This window comes from Quercus robur, chromosome 10 (genome assembly GCF_932294415.1).
Source record: "Quercus robur chromosome 10, dhQueRobu3.1, whole genome shotgun sequence".
NCBI lineage: Eukaryota > Viridiplantae > Streptophyta > Magnoliopsida > Fagales > Fagaceae > Quercus > Quercus robur.
This window is the reverse complement of record NC_065543.1, coordinates 4,529,386-4,552,269: the sequence shown is the minus strand read 5'-3', so window position 1 is coordinate 4,552,269 and position 22,884 is coordinate 4,529,386. Positions and strand designations below refer to the sequence as shown.

The 22,884-nt window shown below is 32.4% G+C and overlaps 1 protein-coding gene and 1 long non-coding RNA gene across 5 annotated transcripts; one reads left to right on the top strand and one right to left on the bottom strand.

Annotated features, from left to right (window-relative positions):
- Positions 1-401: 401 nt before the first annotated feature.
- Positions 402-10,629, top strand: LOC126703138 (mitogen-activated protein kinase homolog D5-like). Of its 3 annotated transcripts, XR_007647945.1 has the most exons (4): positions 402-878; positions 963-1,092; positions 1,834-1,887; positions 10,493-10,629. XR_007647945.1 is itself a non-coding variant. In XM_050402060.1 (3 exons), exons 1-3 carry the CDS (start codon positions 610-612, stop codon positions 10,439-10,441), a joined length of 402 nt encoding a protein of 133 aa, XP_050258017.1. In that variant the 5' UTR covers positions 402-609; the 3' UTR covers positions 10,442-10,629. The 3 variants fall into 3 exon arrangements, 2 of the variants coding, with proteins under 2 accessions (XP_050258017.1, XP_050258016.1); XM_050402060.1 differs by lacking the exon at positions 1,834-1,887 and having other exon boundaries at positions 10,439-10,629; XM_050402059.1 differs by lacking the exon at positions 10,493-10,629 and having other exon boundaries at positions 1,834-2,097.
- A 6,993-nt stretch (positions 10,630-17,622) lies between these two features.
- On the bottom strand, positions 17,623-22,016 carry LOC126703380 (uncharacterized). 2 transcript variants are annotated; one of them, XR_007648041.1, is made up of 11 exons: positions 21,836-22,008; positions 21,419-21,481; positions 20,943-21,014; positions 20,808-20,844; positions 19,876-19,953; positions 19,680-19,718; positions 19,480-19,571; positions 18,858-18,961; positions 18,463-18,570; positions 18,139-18,264; positions 17,623-18,057 (listed from the first exon to the last, which is right to left on the bottom strand). It is a non-coding gene; the product is annotated as an uncharacterized LOC126703380 (long non-coding RNA). The 2 variants fall into 2 exon arrangements; XR_007648040.1 differs by having other exon boundaries at positions 19,876-21,014; positions 21,836-22,016.
- Positions 22,017-22,884: the final 868 nt, after the last annotated feature.

The window sequence follows — 22,884 nt, the reverse complement described above, 5'->3', positions numbered from 1 at the left end:
AAGAAAAAAAAAAGTTTTTGAATTTTCTATTATCAAAAAATTTCAGTTTTTCATTTTCAAAAAATTATTTTTTGAGTTACACACGTACACTTACACATCTCCAAACTCCTTTTTTTATTATGAAAACAACAAAAATAATTGTTGTTTTGAATATTGGAAACAGAATTAAATTGAATCAATCAGAAAACAACAAAAACAAAAACAAACTCACAGTTGTTGTAAAAACAGAATTTGATTAAATACAATATATTAGTTAGATTAAATTAGTTTTTTTTTTTTGGGTATTTTACTAAAAAATCCCAAAAAAACAAAAAATACACGTCACACATTGCATTCGCTCTCATATATCAACAAATTTAACCAACCCAAAAAGGAGAAAACATACCATACATTCACTCACACACAAACACAAACACAAACACAAACACAAACACAACAACAATAACAACAATCATTTCATTTCATTTTCTTTTATACTTTATATTGGTTTTGTTTTTTTTTTGCTACTCCTACTTTACAATAAATTTACGAGTAGAAAGAAAGAAGAGCTTTTGAAAGAGAGAGAGAGAAAAACGACAATCATTATCATAATCAATCAGATCAGAAAAAATGGACGGCGGAGGAGCAGTGGACGGTGGCGGTGGTGTGCCAGCTCATCCTGGCGGAGGAGACGCCGTGATGACGGAGGCTCAGCCGGAGTCTCAGAACTCATTGATGCCGATGTCGGCGACGGCGACGACGACGGAGAACATATCGGCGACGTTGAGTCACGGAGGGAGGTTTATTCAGTACAATACCTTCGGTAACATCTTCGAAGTCACCGCCAAGTATAAGCCTCCCATTCTGCCGATCGGCAAAGGCGCTTACGGCATCGTTTGGTCTCTATTTCTCTCTCTTTGTTGGATTTCTTCAATTTCGTTTTTTTTTTTTTGTTTTTCTGAATCGGAGAATTTTTGGTTCAGCTCGGCCTTGAATTCGGAGACGAATGAGTACGTGGCGTTGAAGAAGATTGCGAATGCGTTCGATAACGAGATCGATGCGGAGAGAACTCTACGTGAGATCAAGCTGCTTCGTCATATGGATCATGAAAATGTAAAACTCTTTCTCTCTCTCTCTTAATTCTTCTTCGATTTAATGCTTAACTTGGTTTAGTGGTTATTGATTACTTAGCTAAAACTGAAAAAAAAAAAAAAAAAAAAAAAAAGCTAATTAGGTATATTAATGTGTTATGAAGTGTATTTAATTAATGGTAACGGTGAATGAGAGAATTGACAAATTGTTTCGATTTATTGCTTAATTGGTTTAGTAATTAGTAATTATTTCGTTTTTAATAGAAATTTGATTGCTTTCTGTCACTTAGCAAAAACTGGGGGAAAAAAGAAACAATGAATTAGGAATAATAGTGTACTTAAATGTGTTTTGTTGTGTTGTCTATTTAATTCAAGTTGTTAAATGAGGAATTTAGTAATGCATTGCAATTATGTTAATATCGCCTTTTTCGGTATAAATCCGAAATAAGTGTCGCTTTTGCTAAAAAGTTCAGTCTTTTGTATTTTCTTGATCTCTTCCAGTGTTTTATGAAATGAATGATAATAGAAAGCACAATTAAGCCGAAAATGATTCAGAATTTTTTTTTTTTTTTTTTTTTTTTTTTTAAATCTTTGACAAGTAAATAACTTCAATGAAAAAACAAGGTACCCAGATAATGTGCTAAATATGTATTCCAACGTTATCAAGAACATATTTGATTTATTCTACCACTTTCAGATTTGTAAATACGCTGATATATTGTAAATTAAGCAAACCGTTGTTTTTCTGTTTGTCATTTTTCAGTGATTCCTTTCTTGCCTTTTCAAATAATAAGATTAGTGTGTACTGACTACTGAGGTCTTGAATTGATATAGCATTATAGTACAATATGTATCCAGCACTTTCTGCACTAACTCTTGCCATCTTCCAAGAAATTGCTCCTTTGCCAGACTCCTCTTGGATACAAATTCGTTGGTAATTTTTTTATCTAAATATTTTAGATCAACTTCTTATTTGTTATGGCAATTTGTTTAAATTATTTGATCTAAATAGTTGCAAGTTGTATTATGTTGTGATATATCATCTATTAGTTGAGATGTCTTTTTGTGCATGGTTGCTAGTTTTGTATTGGTGTAGTTGGGATGATCATGTATCGTTGGATACATGTGTCTATATACTATATGGTAGGTTTTGTATTGACTCTATTAGTATGTATAGTCTAAGAGCATTCACATCAGCTCATCTAAAAGATTCCGTCTATTTTACACAAAAAATCTACTTTTTCTATTTTACACTATCATTTTTACAAAACACCCACATCAATTCGTCTATTCTATCACATCTTTTATTTAAATAATCAATTTTCTCAATTATTTTATTATTTCTCTCAACTAATCCATTTTATCCATTTTTATACGTGCGCTCTCTCTCTCTCTACCATATTTTCTGATTTGTTGCTTTCTCTTCTATCTCTCTATACCCACTCTCTCCCTCTTGGTCTATCTCTCTATACCCATCTCTCTCCCTCTCGGTCATAAGCACCAATCCACATCATCTCGGTCACAAGCACAAGCACCAATCCCCAGCTCCAATCACAAGCATCGATCCACAGCAACTTCAATCCACAGCTTCGATCACAAATCCGATCACAAGCATTGATCCACAGCTGCACCGATCCACAGCTCCGATCCACAGCTGCGCCGATCCATAGCTGCGATCCACAGCTGCACCAATCCACAGCTCCAATCACAAGCACCGATCCACAACTCAGTTCTCCCTAGCTCCAATCCACAAGCACCGATCTCCCTAGTTCCAATCAGGCTCCGATCAGGCAAGACCCATACCCACGAGCTCCGATCAAGCGAGACCCACGAGCTCCTATTGTTCCGATAAGCACCGATCTGTCTCTTTTTTGTTTTTCTGTTTGGGTTTGTTTGTGTGTGGGTGTGTTTGTGTATCTCTTTTTTTTTTTTAGCAAGTGTATCTCTGTGTTGATTTTTCTGTGTAGATGTGTTTGTGTGTGGGTGTGTTTGTGTGCCTCTGAGGAAAAAGAAGAAGATGAGGAGAGGGGAAGTTACTGAATTTGTTGAGCACGGAGAAGAGAGAGAAAAAAGGGAGCAAACGGGAAATTAATTAAATAATAAATGGACGAGCTACAGTAACCGTGTATATTTACACGGTTATTGTAGCTCGTGTAGAGATATACACATTTTTACACAATTTTAGCAGCACTAATGTGGAGCATTTCTGAGTCAGAATGTGTAAAATAGCAGTTTTTTGTATTTTGGAAGATTATCCACGGACTGATGTGGATGCTCTAAACGTCTAATCCATAAGCATATAACTTTATTTTGGGCCAGTGTAAATTTCAGAGATTAGTCCTAATCTTGTCCAACAACTAAAAAATACATCAACATTTTGTTTCTTTGTTTTTTGTGGGGATCATTATGTAATTATGTTTGACTCTTTCTCTTTAATTTTTAATTTTTATTTATGGACTTTTTTCTCTTTAATTGTATCGTTTGATTGACTCATCTATATCCTTCTATTATTATATGGATTAAGACTTTATACATAGGGTTATATGACCAGAACTAAAACAAAACTTGTTAGTGTGGCCAATTTGATTGTAAATCGATAAAATACATGATATTCTAGGTGATATACAAATATAAAAAATCAAGTCACAATATGATTATAATTTTGAAAATCTTTATTTATGAAGAACAAGAAAGGCATGTTAATGGGATTTCTACCATTTAGAAAATAATGGGCACCAAAAAAAAAAAAAAAAGTCTGAATATCTTCTCTCTCTCTCTCTCTCAAAAAAAAAAAAAAAAAAAAAGTCTGAACTTCTCATATTCACATGCATTTACCGAAAATGTAAAACACGTGTGAACATGAAAAATTACACTTGAATAATTTTCACCTCAAGTATTGACCACTTTTATCTCAATCAACGCAAAAAGGCCAAAATCCAAATAAGTTAGGGAAAAAAAATACAGCATCATTCTAGAATACATAGGAAAGTTCACCAAAGCAATTGAAAATATTCCAAGATTAACATATTCATAAAATGTAGAAGCTAATCTATATAAAACATTTGATTGCTTCGAATGTGTTGGACGAATCGTGGCTATTATCTAGCCATTGTACATCTCTAAACATCACAAAAGTGACATACAAGCCTAATAAGTTGTATGACCAGGAGAAGTTAATCCCATAACTCAATTTTTTACCTAGCTAATTCACCATTACGGCTCATCAAGAACTTCTACCATTAGGTTGGGTATATCCGGAGTCAACTTGACAGAGTTTGGTTACACTCGATGCCCAATTTCTCTAAAGTCTAGCTTTGCTCTAACAATCAATCCAAGATTTGGAGTGAACAAGATTTTTTTTTTTTTTTTTTCCAGATTTGACAGACAACTTTGGTCAATCAACCTTCCATAAAAAAATGCCTTTACTCTTCAGTTTTGGCTAGTTCCATATTGTTAACAGTCATGCAAGTACAAATTCTTACCAAGATTAGCAGAATGGTCCTGGCTAGAAGGTGATATAGTAACACTGCCAGCAGTGCATAAGATTGTATTTATGGATATATCACCATTTGAATGATATTGTAGAGAAATCTATGAGATGCAAAAATAGAGAAAAATATGCGTCAAAGAAAAACAATCATACAAGACATTATTTATGTTATGTGGTTCAGCAATTTGCCTAAGTTCATAGAGTTGTAGGTATTTCACTATTTACAGTGGAAAATACACGATGTTGTTGTACAATTTTTTCTCTTTAAAAAAAACACACCAAACCCTAAACTAAAAACAACGGTATTTCACTCATGCACAGAGAATTCAGAATGGGCTAAACACGGGTCTAAAATTTTTCCCCAAGGGCATTGCCCCAGACCCCCATGAAGCGGAGCTTTACGCCGATTCAAAAAGACATTACAAATTTTGGTACATATGTACAAATTGATACATTGTCAATTATAATAAAAATCAATTCTAACATTCATTTTGTATATAGTCAAAAATCTATCAATAACATTCATTACTACGTTGCTTAATAAAATACTGAAGCTTGCCATATTTCTCTTGCTTCAGCTGTAGGTATGAAATGTATTTCAAGCCTACGTATGGCAGCACAAGGATTAAGCAAAAGACAAGAACTATAGTTTGTATGGAACCTCCTAGATATAAAGAAGGGAATGCTGAACAAAAACCCAGTTTAGACCTTAGAGAAACACCCGATTGTGAAAATGGTGATAAAATATTTTACAGATAACAGCAGAAGGTATACATAAACATGCTAAAGACATTTCTTTGTATTCTACAATGACAATGGTTAATCCAAATGACAAAAAAGAAGACATAACATAACACTAGGAGGTCTTTTCCAAGTAACCATGACAAAAGGTATACATTCAGTATATAATTCAGTTCTTGGAGAAGACTTTCTATTGTTGCTGCAGATGAGGTCACCTATTTAAAATATTAGGGTACTATATAAGCAGCAATAATTGAGACACTGACCACCACACTTCACATTCTGATGCAATTGCAATAGCTTTTGATGTTTTCCATGTACCAGCCCAGGGAATTGAAAAACAGAATGCTACTAAAGAGTGGGTTTCCAACTATTTCAACTACTTTACCCGAGATTTTAGCAAATCTGTCAAATTTAGAACCTGCATTAAAAAACATTCAACATAAATTTAGTCACAACCAGAAGAGAACTACATTTTCCAGTGGATTTTATGGGTTACAAGAAAAAGTAATACAGTGAGTAATAGTAAAGCTTAAAGCTGGAAGTATTAACTAGGCACAAATTTGTTCAACCTTGATTAGAAATGCAACTATCCTTGATTCTTTTCTGGGTAGACTGCGAAATTATTTTATGAAAGCAATTTAGGTTTAGCATTCATACCTGTATGTTCTATCTTTTTCGCTAATAATATAAAAGGTGTGAATGTTAGCAAACGTTATACCAATTCATATTGGACACATACGAAAACAAAGGGTACTGCATAAATAAACACAAAAATAAGTACCACTAGACTTGTTTCTATCCTTAGAGGTCCAGAATCTGATAAGTATTTTGTACTCCCCCAGACAATTCTAGTTTCATTCCTACTCCTGTATAGAAAGCAGCCTCTCTCTTCACCCACGACAGTTTTCCTTGGCATGTCATAATTTGCAATACATGAGTTGTCATCAACCAAGCATGACTCGCTAGTTTTTCTTGGTAAAATACTATTTTGATCCCTAAACTTTACTAAAAGTTTTTTTGTCCCTAAACTTTAAAAAGTTCATTTTAATCCCTAAACTTTGTAAAAAGTTTTTTCAATAGTTTAGAGACAAAAATAGGGATGAAAAAATAACTTTTTTTTCAGTAGTATAGGGATGAAAAACAAATGTTTAGTAAAGTTTAAGGACATAAATAAAATATTTTCAATAATTTTTGAATAAAAGATGAACTTTTCAATAGTTCAAGGATGAAAAATGAACTTTTTAAAGTTTAAGGATGAAAAACAAATTTTTAATAAAATTTAGGGACCAAAATAGTATTTTACCCTAATAAAAATCTTTCAAAAACCAAAGGAAGCCATCCATTGCCTAACACCAAACAAAGATTAATTTTCTTTTCTCTCAAAAAGAAAGTCTAATACTTGAGAATATATGCATATATGAATATTGAATAGGCAAATCAATACTCACCCAACACATCAGTAACGGATTTCAATTCCACAGTTCCTTCCTATAACATCATCCACATCACAAGTTAGCAACGCAACCAAGAGCGAACTGTTCTAAAGACGTAGAAGGATGAACTTGCTCCAAACATTATAATCCCAACTGCAGGTGTACAACACCAAACAGAGGCTTTGTAATCCACAATATACTTCAAAAACTTGTCAATCATTGCCACTTGATGTTAAAAATTAATAAATGACAAAAAGTTGTAAAGAGTCCACAGATCTTAATCTAATCCAAACAGATATACTTGCTCAATTTGCCAATTTTCTCTGAAAAATGAAGGTCGAATCCTTCATTATTTTGAGCACCCTGCCACATCATTTAAGATGGGCATTTCAAGATAAATTTATTATTTTAACATAATATCAATATTTTCACATTAAAACCCCTGTAGAGAAAAAATCAGCATTCATGGTTTAGTGCCAAATTTGTCACCTTCACTGTTTGTAGAAGTGAGATAGCCTCAACTTTTAATCCTGGTACATAGCCAATACTCAAAACAATGCCATCATTTATATCTTCCATGTACCCACCAACATCATTGTCTGAATCACCAGCAATATATCCCCACGTGACCAACATTAACATTAAAGTAATAAAAAAATTAAACAAAAGACTTGTAAAAAAGAATCAACAAAAGTAAAACCATTATTCTTCTGTGATAGCTTCCCCAGTAAATGACAATTTACCAATTAAAAAGTAGCTGAGAAAACTTTAATTTTTGAACATTTTATCTATATATATTACTATTCCTTAACATTGAACATACATCTCATATAGAAAACTTTAATTTGACATGTCAATAGGCATACAAGTCAAGTGTCTCAAACTCTACAATTTACAATAACAATGCATTTTTGCAGTAACTTTTCAGCAGTCAAATATTCAACAAGAGAAATTTATGCATTAGATAAACATTAAATAGAATAAACAAGTGCACAGAGATTGGAAGAAATGTTAGATTTTGAGATGTTGATAAAATGTAGTTGATTACTAACAAGTAACAACAGAACCATTTCCTAAACAAAAGAAGAAAAAGCAGATGCAAAAGTAGAGAAGAGAAGTAGGAAAAAAAAAAAAAAAAAAGAGCTTGCCAATGGCAGCATCGAAGGCATCTCTTTCTGCAGAAACAGACATACCCATTTTCCTGAAGAAGAAGAAGCTGGACCAAATTTACATGCGGTGGCAAACTTGTAATTAAGGAGGACCAAAATTTACACTATACTCGAGAAACATTTCATTGATATTGAGTACCGTCTTAGAAAAAATTCTCCTTCTAATTACAAGTGGTGGCAGACTTTTAATTAAATCAAACATGCCTTCAATTTTATTTTCTATTTTTTGGGTAAAACTAAAACTAAAATATAGTCCTTTAAAAAAAAAAAAAAAAAAAGATATAGTGTAGTAACCTTTTTTTTTTTTTTTTGGAGAAATAGTGTTGTAACTTGTACATAGGTTATTCAATATATTTTTTAGGAGGTGAATTTAACCAATAAGATAAAAATAGTGTTATCTTTTCCAATAATAATTAAAATAAAAACAACCAAATGTTTGAAATCTACTAGAAACAATTTTTTGAGAATTAATTCAATTGGGAAACTTAATTTACTTATAAGTAATTTTTACTTTTTTAAAGGAAATTATATAAGTTAGCTCAAGACTATTCTACTTTTTCTCAATAAGACATTATTCACAAACATAGCTTCGATTTTCTTTTTCTCCTTTAAAGTTCCAGAAGTCCACAGAGTGCTGGAACCGACTTTAAGTTCATTGACAACTCTAATTATGGCAAAATATATATTTCACTGATTATTTCTCAAGTGCAAACTATTTTGTCACAATTGTTTCTCTGTGAAATTTTTGTTGCATTACATAAAGTGATTTAGGAAAGATGTTCACAACTATTACATCTTTGGCTAGTAATGGGTAAAATGTGGAAAATTGGTAACCCAATGACAATACTGATATCTTTAAAGCTATGACACTTAATTTGTGTGTGTGCAATTTTGTAATTTGCTTTGCTGTAATAATTTGATGCACCATTTGCTGGGGTTTCAATAAATAAGTTTCTTTCCCACCGGTTTGCAGGGGTTTCTAAAAGACAAGTTTCTTTCTCATTATAAGAAATTCCGTGGAGTTGTTTGACCTGCTGCATTCAAGATGTGACTGGTCTTATAGGGGCATGATAAGGTTCAGGACAACTAAAAATTTAACAATTAACATCTCTAATTGGCATTACTTTTTAACTTGTGATGGTAATTTTTTTTTTTTAAATTTAAAATTTTAATGTTGGTAAATTGTTCAAGTGCATCTCTCTATTATAATATCTCATATTCTTTTGAATTGCCATATTCATATATGCTTAAAATTCCCTCTAAATGGAATACAAGCTTGGTTTCAAAAAGTGGAGAATGGATGTTAGGTTCAATCCTAATTTTTGGCATTCGAAGAGAAATGTCTGAAAAATTTTGTTGATATTCTGTTGTTTAAATAACATTTGGATCTCCCAAAATTTCAAAACTGAGATTAGGGTAAATCACAATGCCACATGAATCAAAGCTCTCTTAGATAACTTGATTTTTCTAAATGTTGTTAGGAGATTTTGCATTATGATTTTGTGTTGGGCATTGCCCAAAAATAGGAAGAGGATGCCCCATCAAATGTGTCTTATATGGCTTAACATTGTAACAGCTAAGGTATTTTCAATATTGAAATGAACTGCAAATCCATCTGTAACCCTTTCATTAGTCTAATCATGGTGGCCAAAGAGTTAATTGGCCCTTTTATTGTCTAACAGGAACACAATTTGAAAATGATTACAAGTACAAAACAAAGTGTTCCTGATAAACGTTATTTATATACAATGAACTACTATGAAAACTAAATCATCTTAGGAAAAATTTCTCAATATTAATAAAAGGGAGAAACACTGTAAAAGCTTTTGATCATGATTATTGATTATTGATTACTTAGCTAAAACTGGAAAAAAAAAAACAGCTAATTAGGTATAATAGTGGGTTATGAAGTGTATTTAATTAATGGTAATGGTGAATGAGAATTGACAAATTGTTTCGATTTATTGCTTAATTGGTTTAGTAATTAGTAATTATTTCGTTTTTAATTGAAATTTGATTGCTTAAAAAAAAAAGAATCAATGAATTAGGAATAATAGTGTACTTAAATGTGTTTTGTTGTGTTGTCTATTTAATTCAAGTTGTTAAATGAGGAATTTAGTAATGCATTGAAATTATGTTTATTTAGGATAAGTTTTTGAAAGTGAAAATGCTTATTTGTGTTAATATCGCCTTTTCCGGTATAAATCTGAAATAAGTGTCGATTTTGCTAAAAAGTTCAGTCTTTTGTATTTTCTTGATCTCTTCCAGTGTTTTGATAATAGAAAGCACAGTTAAGCCGAAACAGATTTAGAATTTATTTTTCTTTTACAATCTTTGACAAGTAAATAACTTAATTGAAAAACAGATGAAAAAATACAATGAAAAAACAAGGTACACAGATAGTGTGCTAAATATATGTATTCCAGCGTTATCAAGAACATATTTGATTTATTCTACCATTTGCAGATTTGTAAATACGCTGATATATTGTAAATTAAGCAAACCTTTGTTTTTCTGTTTGTCATTTTCCAGTGATTCCTTTTTTGCCTTTTCAAATAATAAGATTAATGTGTACTGACTACTGAGGTCTTGAATTGATATAGCATTATAGTACAATATGTATCCAGCACTTTCTGCACTAGCTCTTGCCATCTTCCAAGAAATTGCTCCTTTGCCAGACTCCTCTTGGATACAAATTCGTTGGTAATTTTTTTATCTAAACATTTTAGGCACTGCAACGTTGTAACAGATGCTCTAGCCAAAAAAGCCAAGTTCTCTAGAGAGTCTCGGGTTTGGACTGTTTCCCTTCCTGATGACATTGTTCCTCTTGTCGCTTTTGACATTCATTGAGGTTTTGTTTTCCTAAATAAAAGCCCAGTCTTCTTACAGACTGGTTTCTCAAAAAAAAAAATTCTCATTTGTTATGGTAACTTGTTTAAATTATTTGATCTAAATAGTTGCAAGTTGTATTATATTGTGATATATCATCTATTAGTTGAGATGTCTTTTTGTGCATGGTTGTTAGTTTTGTATTGGTGTAGTTGGGATGATCATGTATCGTTGGATACATGTGTCTATAATATATGGTAAGTTTTGTATTGACTCTAATGGTATGTGTAGTCTAAAGGTCTAATCCATAAGCATGTAACTTTATTTTGGGCCAGTGTAAATTTAAGAGATTAGGCCTAATCTTGTCCAACAACTAAAAAATATATCAACAATTTTTTATTTTTGTGTGTGGATCATTGTGTTTGTCTTCTTTCTCTTTAATTTTTTTATTTATGGACTTTTTTCTCTTTAATTGTTTCATTTGATTGTCTCATCTATATCCTTCTATTATTATATGGATAAAGACTTTATCTATAGGGTTATATGACCAAAACTAAAACAAAACTTGTTAGTGTGGTCAATTTGATTGTAATTATTGTAAATCGATAAAATATATGATATTATATGTGATATACAAATATAAAAAATCAAGTATTACACAACTGGCACCAAAGTCTGAATTTCTCCTCTCTCTCAAAAAAAAAAAATCTGAATTTCTCATATTCACATGCATTTACCGAAAATGTAAACGTTTTTGTTTTTTTTGTTTTTTTTTTTTTTTAAGAAACAAACACACACACAAGTGAACATGAGAAATTACGCTTGAATAATTTTCACCTCAAATATTACAAATTTTGACCACATTCACCTCAGGTATTACAAATTCTGACCACTTTTATCTTAATCAACGCAGAAAGGCCAAAACCCAAAAAATATTGGGGAAAAAATACAGCATCATTTTAGTATACATCGGAAAGTTCATCACAGCAGTTGAAAAATATTCCAGGACTAACATGGGTATATCCAGAGTCAACTTGACAGAGTTTGGTCACACTCAACGCCCAATTCCTCTAAACTCTATCTTTGCTCTAACAATCAATCCAAGATTTCGGACATCAAAGAGTGAACAAGATTTTTTTTTTTTTTTTCAGATTTGATTGACAACTTTGGTCAATCAATCTTCCATAAAAAAAATTGTCTTTACTCTTCAGTTTTGGCTAGTTCCATATTGTTAACAGTCATGCAAGTACAAATTCTTACCAAGATCAGCAGAATGGTCCTTGGCGGAAGGCGATTAGTAACACTGCCAGCAGTGCATAAAGATTGTATCTATGGATATATCACCATTTGAATGATATTGTAGGGAAATCTGTGAGATGCAAAAATAGAGTAAAATATGCGCCAAAAAAAAAAAAAACAATCACACAAAACAATATTTACATGGTTCAACAATTTGTCTACGACCACAGAGTTATAATGATTTTACTATTTATAGTAAAAAAATATAAAATGTGGTAGTACAATTTTTTTTCTTCTTAAAAAAAAACACACTAAACCCTAATCTAAAATCAACGGTATTTCACTCATACATAGAGGATTCACAATGAGCTAAACATGGGCCTAAAAATTTTCCCCACAGACCCCAAGAAGGCTTGGTCTATGAAGTGGGCTTGGGCCAATTCAAAAAGGCATTACAAATTTTAATACATGTGTACAAAAAATTTTACATTATCAATTATAATAAGGGATAATTACACATAACCCACCTGTGGTTTGGGCGAAAATCACGTTGCCTACCCGTGGTTTGAAAAGTGTCACTTAACCCACCTGAGGTATGTTCCGTTTGTTTTCCATAACCCACCTCTGTTAAAATCAAGGGTAAATAGATATTTTTGCTCATATTTTATATCTCTCTCCTCCCAAAAAAAAAAAAAAAAAAAAAAAAACAAGAGAAAATAAGATCAAAAGATGCTATTTGTAAGAATTTAGAAACTTGTCTCAAGAACTCCAATAATCACAAACTATATTTTTGTAACACACTCAAAAGAAAATAACACAAGGAAAATTTTACTTATCACGTTAACTTATTTTCTTTTCAATACATTAATTTATTCCTCACACAGACACACAAACAGAGAGAAAGAGAAAGAGAGAGAATATCACAGTGAGACACGAAAGGAGAGAACCCAACCCCTGAGCTTGAAATCGACCTCACCAACCTCACTCTGTTGTACGGTCTTTCACTCTCCGAGAAGACACAAAAATTTATTCCTCACGCTCTTTCTGTCCCTCTCTCTCTCTATTCTGTCCATGTCTCTCATCTCTCACACTCCAGTTCAGATCGTCAGTAGCTTTGGGTCGTGGTGGCTTGGGTGATGACTGTGGAGGAGCACGAGTTGGCTGTGTTGGTTGGGTATGGGTTTTGAGGAGGAGCACAGTGTTGGATTGGGTCTGGGTTTTGAAGAGGAGCATGACGTTGGGTTGGATTTGGGTTTTGCCAAACGTCGTCGTAATCGACTCTCCCATGTCAGCCAAGTCTATCTCGGTGGCAATGGCAACGACAAAGGTGACAACAGAGGCTAGAAGACTAACGGCGATGGCTTGAAGATTGGTCGTTTCTGGGTTTATATCGGTGGGTCTTGGGTTTAGATCGATGTTTCTATGGTTTCTTGGTTTGATCGATGGTTTTATCATGTAGGTTGTGGGTCTTGGGTTTGATCAATGTTTCTGGGTTTTGAAGATTGGTCTTGGGTCATGGTGTTTGATTGGCAGTGGTGGCTGGTGATTCAGCGGTAGGTTTGGCAGTGGCAATGGGTGTGGATCTTGGTGGTTGTTTGTGGTTCTATGGGTTGGAAATTTTGTTGGAATTTTTGGGTTTGTGATGTGTTAATGTTGTAGTGGTGGTGGCAGGTGATTTGTGGGTGGTTGTGGTTCGATGGTGGTGGCCAGTGTTGTGGTGTTTTTTTAAATTTTTTATTCTGTGGTGTTTCAGTGGTAGTGGTGGTGATGGCTTTGGTGGGTTTTTCATGTTCTTCATGTTCAAAATTTTTGTGAAGGGAGAGACAGACAAATTCCAATTTTTGATCTTTTTCATTTTGTATTTTTGTTCTATTTTTTGTTTTGGGAGGAGAGAGATATAAAATGTGAGCAAAAATATCTATTTACCCCTAATTTTAACAGAGACGGGTTACGGAAAACAAACGGAACATACCTCAGGTGGGTTAAGTGACACTTTTCAAACCACGGGTAGGCAACGTGATTTTCACCCAAACCACAGGTGGGTTATGTGTAATTATCCCTTATAATAAAAATCAATTCTCATTTTTTATAGTAAAAAATCTATCAATTACATTCATTATTGGATCACTTAATAAATTATTGAAGCTTGCCATATATATTTCTCTTGCTTCAGTCGTAGGTACGAAAATATATTTCAATGCCTACATATGGCAGCACAAGGATTAAGCAAAAGACAAGAACTATAGTTTGTATGGAGCCTCAAGATATAAAGAAGGGAATGCTGAACAATAACCCAGTTTAGACCTTGGTGAATGGTGATAAAATATTTTACAGATTACAGCACAAGGTATACATAAACATGCAAAAGACATTTCTTTGTATTCTACAATGACAATAATTAAACCAAATGACAAAAAAGAAGACATAAAAAATAACACTAGGAGGTCTTGTAATTAAGGAGGACCAAATTTTACACGGTGCTCTATGAAATTTCATTGATATCGGGTGCCATCTTCCAAAAAAAAAAAAAAAAAATCTCCTCTAATTACAAGTGGTGGCAAACTTGTAATTAAATCAAACATGCCTTCAATTTTATTTTCTTTTTCTTTTTTTTGGATAAAACTAAAACTAAAATATAATCCTTCTTAAAAAATAATAATAATAATAATAAAAAAATGATATAGTGTTGTAACTTGTACATAGGTTATTCAGAATTTTTATTTTTAAGGAGGTGCATTTAACCACTAAGATAAAAATAGTGTTATCTTTTCCAATAATATTTTTGAAACAACCAAATGTTTGAATTCTACTAGAAACTATTTTTTGAGAATCAATTCATTTGGGAAACCTAATTTACTTACTATAAGTAATTTTTTCTTTAAAAAAAATTATATAAGTTAGTGGAGTCTCAATATTTTCAAGACTATTCTACTCTTTCTCAGTAAGACATCATTAACAAACATGACTTTCAAAACTTTTTTCTTCTTCTTTAAAGTTCTAGAAGTTCACGAAGTGCTAGACTGGACTAATTTCATTTACAACTCTAATGATGGCAAAATATATAATTTATGTAAGTAATTATTTCTCAGGTTTGGAACTAAACTTCAAATATATTCATAACACTAACAAATCATATTAAGATTCATAGTCTTAATATAAGCCTGTTTAAAAAACTCTATATATTATTACTTTCGTGTTTGTGTGTTTTAATAAGTATTACTATTTCCTCAAAAAAAAAAAAAAAGATTCGTAGTCTTTTCTCAAAATAAAAAAAAAAAAAAAAGATCCATAGTCATATAGTCAACGCGTTTTTTTCTCTCGTAAAATTCTATATAATGGGGAACATGAAACTGTGAAATTACCTTAGAAATTTGAGCTAGTAAATAAAGACCCTTATAAAATTGAAAGTCAACACCAAATATTAAAGACAATTTAATAGGAGCCCAAATGACTACATTGTTGGTAGACCAGAATTCTATATGTATAATCAATCTAAAGAAAATATGGGAATTGATTATTCAAATCAAAATAAATTTTTTTTTTTTTTGGTTTCAGTAAAGGAAAATTTGAAGGTCTGCACATAATATGCATATCCTTCATTTGTGTTACCTGCATTTACATAAGCTGATCTTGGGAAGCACTCTTAAGTTCATATAGCTTACAAGCAAATATTTTTTCTTTGTCAATAATCTCATAACCTTTATTTGCTTAAACCCCTCAACTTGTTTGATGATATGGCTACCTATGTCTTCTTTTATATAAAGAATGGCTACATATGTCAGTTGTACTCTTTAGTTCAAGAGTTGTTAACTTGAAATTATTTAATTGATAATTGTTTATCGCAGAAATTGAAGATGTGGAAGAAGCAGCATAAGTATCCCTGTTATTGATAGCAAATGCTATTTATACATTCAAGTTTTACTATAGAACATTGTGGTGTTTGGAGTGGGATGGGCAATGTTAAGAACATTGTCTGATATGCTTCAATGTTGAAGAAGAAAACCAAACTCATATTGAACATTTGAAGCAAAAAACAAAAAAAGAGAACGCTTGAGAGGCAAGAACTTGCTTAGTTGGGAGAATAGATTCTGGTTTTGTCAGTACTTCATTTTGTTGGATGCCATTAGATGAGTGTTGACTCTCTACTCTAGTTTATGAATTTTTGGACTTTGTATTGATTTTTTTCCCTCATAAAGGGCAGGAGAGAGTATACAACAATTCCTGTATACTTTAATTCTGATCCAAAATCATTGTACAATTATTTTTAATTGATTAAAATTACCATTATAAAAAAAAAAAAAAATTTTGAAAAATCTTTTTATCATTTTTTGAGGAGAATGTTCTAACTTCTAAGTACATACATTGGTAGCATCCTAAAAACTTATACTATGAATATTAAAAGATATTAATTGTAAAAAAGTCGAAGAGTGGACATGGACCTCATAAACAACAATTTAATTAAATCAAATTAAACTCACATCTTCAATTCGTTTTTTATTTTTTCTGATTATTATTCTAATTTTTTAATATCAGTATATCTTGTACTATACTCCCAAATTAATTCTTTGGGGGATGCCATTCTAGTTATCGTGGAAGAGCCATATTAGAGATTGAAACTCACACTATTTTGTAACCTAAAGAATAATAATTACGCTGCATGAAGCAAATGTCACTAATTTGAATCTTTTATTCTCCCTCTTCTTCTTGCTTATCCAAAGAAAAAAAAAATGTGCACACTAGTTTGTCACAATTGTTTCTGTGTGTGTAATTTTTGTTGCATTATAGGCGTCATTAACATTGAAGTTTCTTCCATTAAGTGACTCGAGAAAAGATGTTCACAAGTACTGTATCTTTGGCTAGTCAAGAATAAAATATGGAAAATTAGTAACCTAATGACAATACTGATAACTTTAAAGCTATGATACTTAATTTGTGTGTACGCACCTTTAGAGTTTGCCTTGGTGTAATAATTAGATGCCCCATTTACTGGAGTTTCAAACTTTCAATAAATAAGTTTCTTCCCTACAGGTTTGAAGGGGTTTCTGAAAAACAAGTTTCTTTATCATTATAAGAAATTTTGTGGAATTAATTGGCCTGCTGCATTCAAGATGTGACTGATAAGGTTCAGCACAACTAAGAATTGAACAAGTAACATCTCTAATTGGCATTACTTTTTAACTTGTGATGGTAATTTTTTTTTTTTTTTTAATTTTTAATTTCAATGTTGGTATATTGTTCAAGTGCATCTCTCTATTATAATATCTCATGTCATTTTGAATTGCCATATTCATATATGCTTAAAATTCCCTCTAAATGAGATACAAGCTTGGTGTCAAAAGTGGAGAACGGACGTTAGGTTCAATCCTAATTTTGGGCGTTTGAAGAGAAATGTCTGAAAATTTTTGGTGAGATTCTGTTGTTTAGGTAACATTTGGATCTCACAAAATTTCAAAAGTGAGATTAGGGTACATCACAATGCCACATGAATCAAAGCTCTCTTAGATAACTTGATTTTTTCAAATGTTGCTAGGAGATTTTGCATTATGATTTTGCGTTGGGCATTGCCCAAAAATAGGGAGAAGATGCCCCATCAAATGTGTCTTATAATGCTTAACAATGCAACAGCTAAGGTATTTTGAATATTGGAATGAACTGCAAATCCATCTGTAACCCTTTTATTAGTCTAATCATGGTGGCCAAAGAGTAAATTGGCCCTTTTATAGTCTAACAGGAAACACAATTTGAAAATGAATAACAACTTGAAAATGATTACAATTTACAAGTACAAAACAAAGTATTCCTGATAAACGTTATTTATATACAATGACCTACTATGAAAACTAAGTCATCTCAGGACAAATTTCTCAATATTAATAAAAGGGAGAAACACTGTAAAAGCTTTTGATCATGATCCATATACTTGGCATGTAATCTTGAGAACTCCAGTTCTTTCTTGCTAAGGACAAGCTCTAGTTCAGAGCAAATTTCAACGATGGTTGATGATGTCAAAGCTGAAAGTGAGACAGCAGAACATGTTTGGGGTGGCTATATTTTTTGATGGCCTGTGTAACACTGAGTAGAACCTGTGTATTTTATTTTTGGTTAGTGCTTTGTATAACCAATGTCAGAGTTGGTCCAACTCGTTCACAAGAATAAAAACTCACCCATTTATCAGAAGTTCAGTTCAAAGAAGCCAGCATGGTCATGCATATATGGAGCTACTCAGGAGAGTCAAACAATGTAAGAATGCCTTCTAGTTCAACCACTGTTGTGCATCTCGCTCTTTTCCCCTTCAAAAGATGAAGGAATGCAAAAGTCATCAGAATAGTGGTAGTTCGAACTAACACATTTCAGTTTTAGTCATAACTGACTTAATTGTTAGAAATTTAAAGCCATATTTGTTAGTAATACAATTAATATCTAAACCATATGTTACTAATTGAATAACAACAAATATAAGTCAACTTATAGAGATATATGTCCATTACCCTATCTACTAACTTTATGGAAATATCCTCTGAATATTTGTATGAACTGGGGGACCCAAACAAGTTGGCCTCTTAAGTTAGGACAACAAGGCTGATGAAAAGAGAAGACTGCAAGAATTAATTGATGTTAGTATTATTCAATGCTTTGGTAGAGATGTAGAAGATCTTATTTGTGAAATTAAATCAATGGGTATAAGATGGCCAATCTCCATATGTATACCTCAATGTACAGTAAAATGTTGAAGTCACTCGAACAAAGGGCTCTATGAGGCCATGATAACAACATAAGATTCGATTGGTGGACGAACTATTACGAATTCCCTTCAGGAAAAAACATCCACTGCCTCACATGGATAGGAAATGGAAGTAACTATGGTGTAAAAGCTAAGACTCACATTATATTGTTGGTTGTCAACAACCCGGTGCCAACTTGTAGGAACTATGAGATCACACCATGGATTCCTTCAGCATCCAAGGATTGTGGACTGACCATAGAATCCTGTTCAACAAGTGGAACACATTAGCTATCCATTCTATGTTTGGGCAATAAGGCCTGGAAAATACAATCATCATTCTTAAGGCCAATTAATGATCATTAGAAAATTTTCAGGGATAAAAACCCAAAAAAAAAAAAAAAAAAAAAAGAAAGAAAGAAAACTCAGAAATGGTAAAATAGCTTACGAAAACCCATAACTTAATCTTTGACAAAAAGTGAATCACATTCAAATTTCAACTTTCTCCTCTTTATTGGGAACTTTATCTTCTGCCAAAAGTCTAACAAAAAAATTTCATAGTTTGTAATTGATTATATCTCAAGATTGAACATTCAAATCGAGATATATACGATGGTCAATTGATCCTTAGTATGTAAGTAGACTAATCACAGATGTAATATATAAAAGTGCTGAAGTTATTGCCTATCCAATATTATTCGAAATGATTATCTAATAAATTCTCAGGGATAAAAATAAATAAAGAACAAAAGAAAGAAAACTTGAGAATAGTAATATTGCTTACCAAAATCCATAACTTGATCTTAGGAAAAAATGCATCAAATTAGAGTTTCAAGTTGTTCTTCCTTATTGGGCTCTTCAATTTTTTGCACAAATCTAAAGATAGAATTTCTCAGTCTGTCATTGATTATTTCTAAAGATTGAATATTCAAATAAAGATATATATGATGATAACAGTATGAAAGGCTAATCACAGATGCCTACCTCAGAATCTTGAAAGTTTTGAAGTCACTGCTACGGCAACTTTAAGTTAGGGAGTCATAACATAAGATTTGAAAAGGGGATGAATTGTCAGAAACTGAATATATTCAAGAAAGAAAGAGCTATTTCTGATTATAAAGATAGGAAATGGAAGCAACCATGGCATAAAGTGTAAACCATAGGAAAGGCTAGGCCTTACTTGATGTATTGTCGATGGTGATACTGAATATACCCAATCAACAATTGCAAATACATACAAGTTACGGTTCCAATTGACCTGCAACCAGAAATTTTTGAGGAAAAAATAAAAAGAAGGAAAACTCATGACAATAAAATTATTGTAGGTTGAGAATCACGGAAATCTTGAAGCAATTCAATCATAAGTAATACAACGTACTGAACATTATAATTTGATCTCAAAAGAAAAAATAAGCTAACCCTCTCATTCAATTTGTTTTGAATTTCAAGTCGTACTTCCCTATATTGTACTGTACACTAAACCAGAAAGTTCATCTACAAGTCTAATTAAAATAGAATAAATAATTTTTCAGTGATTATTTCTCAAGTTCAAAACTAACTTCATATAAATGGAGAACACCAGCAAACTTGGGTGAAGTCTGAAATTTGAATAACTAAAGAGCCCTAATTAATCCAAAATTGATAAGTCAAAACTTAACAAATGAAGACAATATGATAGAAACTAAAGAGCCCCAATCAATACATTGTTGGTAGCCGAAAATAAACACACACACACACAATCTCAAGAAGTTATGAATTGATTTTTCAAATGAAAATACTTGATTTCTGTTGTAGGGAGGAAATTTGAAGATCTAAGTATGCTATGCAGCAAAATATGTTGCACTATATGAGCAAACAAAAATTATAAGGAAACTATTAAAAAATAAGTGCATAAGCTATTCTATTTCAAAGTGAAATATTAAAAAAAAGGACATTTGAGAAAGGAAAAAAATACCAATATTAGATTCTTTAGAGCTTAGATTAGGGATCAAAACTCAAAATTTTATCTTGATATTTACAACCTTAAATTATCTATGCTGAAGTACAAGAACTCTAATTGGGAAATGAAGTATTTCCAGCATCTGTTAGTTAGTAAGGTACCACATCCTTCACCTTGTTGATAGAAATCTCAGCTTCTTGCAAGTTGCATCTGTTTAAAGACATCATCAAATAAATGAAAGGTTCTCCAACTATAGTGGAAAGGCATCCACTCTTGTCAACTCTTTGATTTTCAAATATGTAACTTACGATTGTTGAAAAAGAACAGCCAGCAACTTGAGCATAGGTCACCACCCACATCATGTTTGATTTGTGTGCAACCTGAAATTTCCAACAACCTTTGAACAAAGAGAAAAAAAAAAATTGTGCAAGTTCCTCCAACAATTCAACAAATAATTTTTCATTCTTCTATGGATCCATATTATGTTACCAAAGTCAGAAAACACCATAATATAGAGTATGTAACTGAAAAATTATAATGAGTATGCAATTCAGCGCATTCTCTTTTCACCATTTGAAAAATATGAAAATATAATCTTTAGTAATAGAGAAAAGTTAGATTTTGAAAAATAGCAGATGCTAATGCTCTATAGTGTGAAATAGCACAGAGTCTCAGCTTTAGATTTTGAAACGCTACCAATAATAGATCCATGTCTGTGATTAGAAAATGGAAAAGAAAAAAAAGTTCCAAAATGAAAAACATGGAAAAGAGCAAATTACATTACCTTGAAGAATTCCATATAACTAGCACAGAGTCATCAAACTCCCCCACTGCTGTCAATTTGCCACTAAAATATAAAGCAATAATGAATTTGAAAGGGATCAAAAAATTTAGTAAATAGTACACAAAATTGAAAATAAAAAAAGGAAACAGTGATAATAAAATTTTTTGGAAGAGATATAATAGAAGAGAAGAAAAAAACTCGCAAATTATAGCGAATAACAAAGAAGCAATGAAATCAATTTGAAAGTCCATCTATTTTGATTCAAAGTGAACAATCTTTTATCCCTGGTCCTCTCTGACTACTTCTCTCACCTTTTCAAAGTGAACAGTAAAAAAATAAGTTTGACTCTAATCTAAGGCTTCACAAGTGTATAAGTTAAAATAAACCTTCAACTGCTGTGTCGAATCTTCCACTTACATGTCCAAAGAGAGGGATTGCACTCCATCTTTACTGGAAGGTAGGGGCATTCATGTCCCTGGAATTCATTTCTTGAAGAGATACAAAGCTTCTCCACCCCAACACAATCAATATCAATGACTCAAACTGATGATATAAATGGGTATCAATATAATAAAGATAAAATGACATCTAAACTCACCTCAAAATTTTGTAGGTCCTCACCGCTCTTTTCCACCAATTGCACAACTCTCCTTTAACTTGGAGCAACTGAAGATGCGCAGAGTTTGAAGAGAAGAAAGCTTGGTCAACCACTCAGGCAAAGTTTCCATGCCATCAAAGTCAGATATGTAGAGACTTTTAAGGGCAGTCAAGGCTTGAATATTGTCCGGTATAGACTTAAGTTTAGGCCACCCTTTCAAGTCTAAATGTTGCAGGGATGCGTGCAAGTGTTCGATAGAAACGAGACTCGGGAAATCATCCAGCTCCTTACAAAACTCGCCAATCACCAAAGTCTACAAGCGGGTGAGAGATTCTAACCCCTCTGGGAGACTCGTCAATTTAGGACAATACCAAATTTGTAATTCGATAAGAGAATGCAATCCTCTTAAATCAGGTATTGATATCAGATTATCGCAATACCTAATTTTTAATTGGGTAAGAGAATGCAAGTGTCCTTGATTTGGAGTTGATTTCAATTTATCACAAAACTGAATCGTTAGTAGGGTAAGAGACGTGCATGATTGTAGCCCAATAGGTAGAATAACACACCCAGATATCTCCAAGCGTTGAAGATGGGATGGGACACCTTGTATTTGTAATTTCCAACAGCGTTCCATTTTAAGCGATCGAAGAGAGGTGCAGGAGGCCCATACATCCTCATGTGACACGATGGACTCCAAATCGGCCCATCCCGATATCATCATAGACATGAGACTCGCTTTGTTTTGCAATAACTTCTCTGGCAGACAAGCAAGTTCTGAAATATTACAAACCTCTAGGGACGTGAGTGTGGTAAGCTTGCTAATAATGTTTTCAAATGTCGTGCTAAGCATGTCACTAATGTCTAA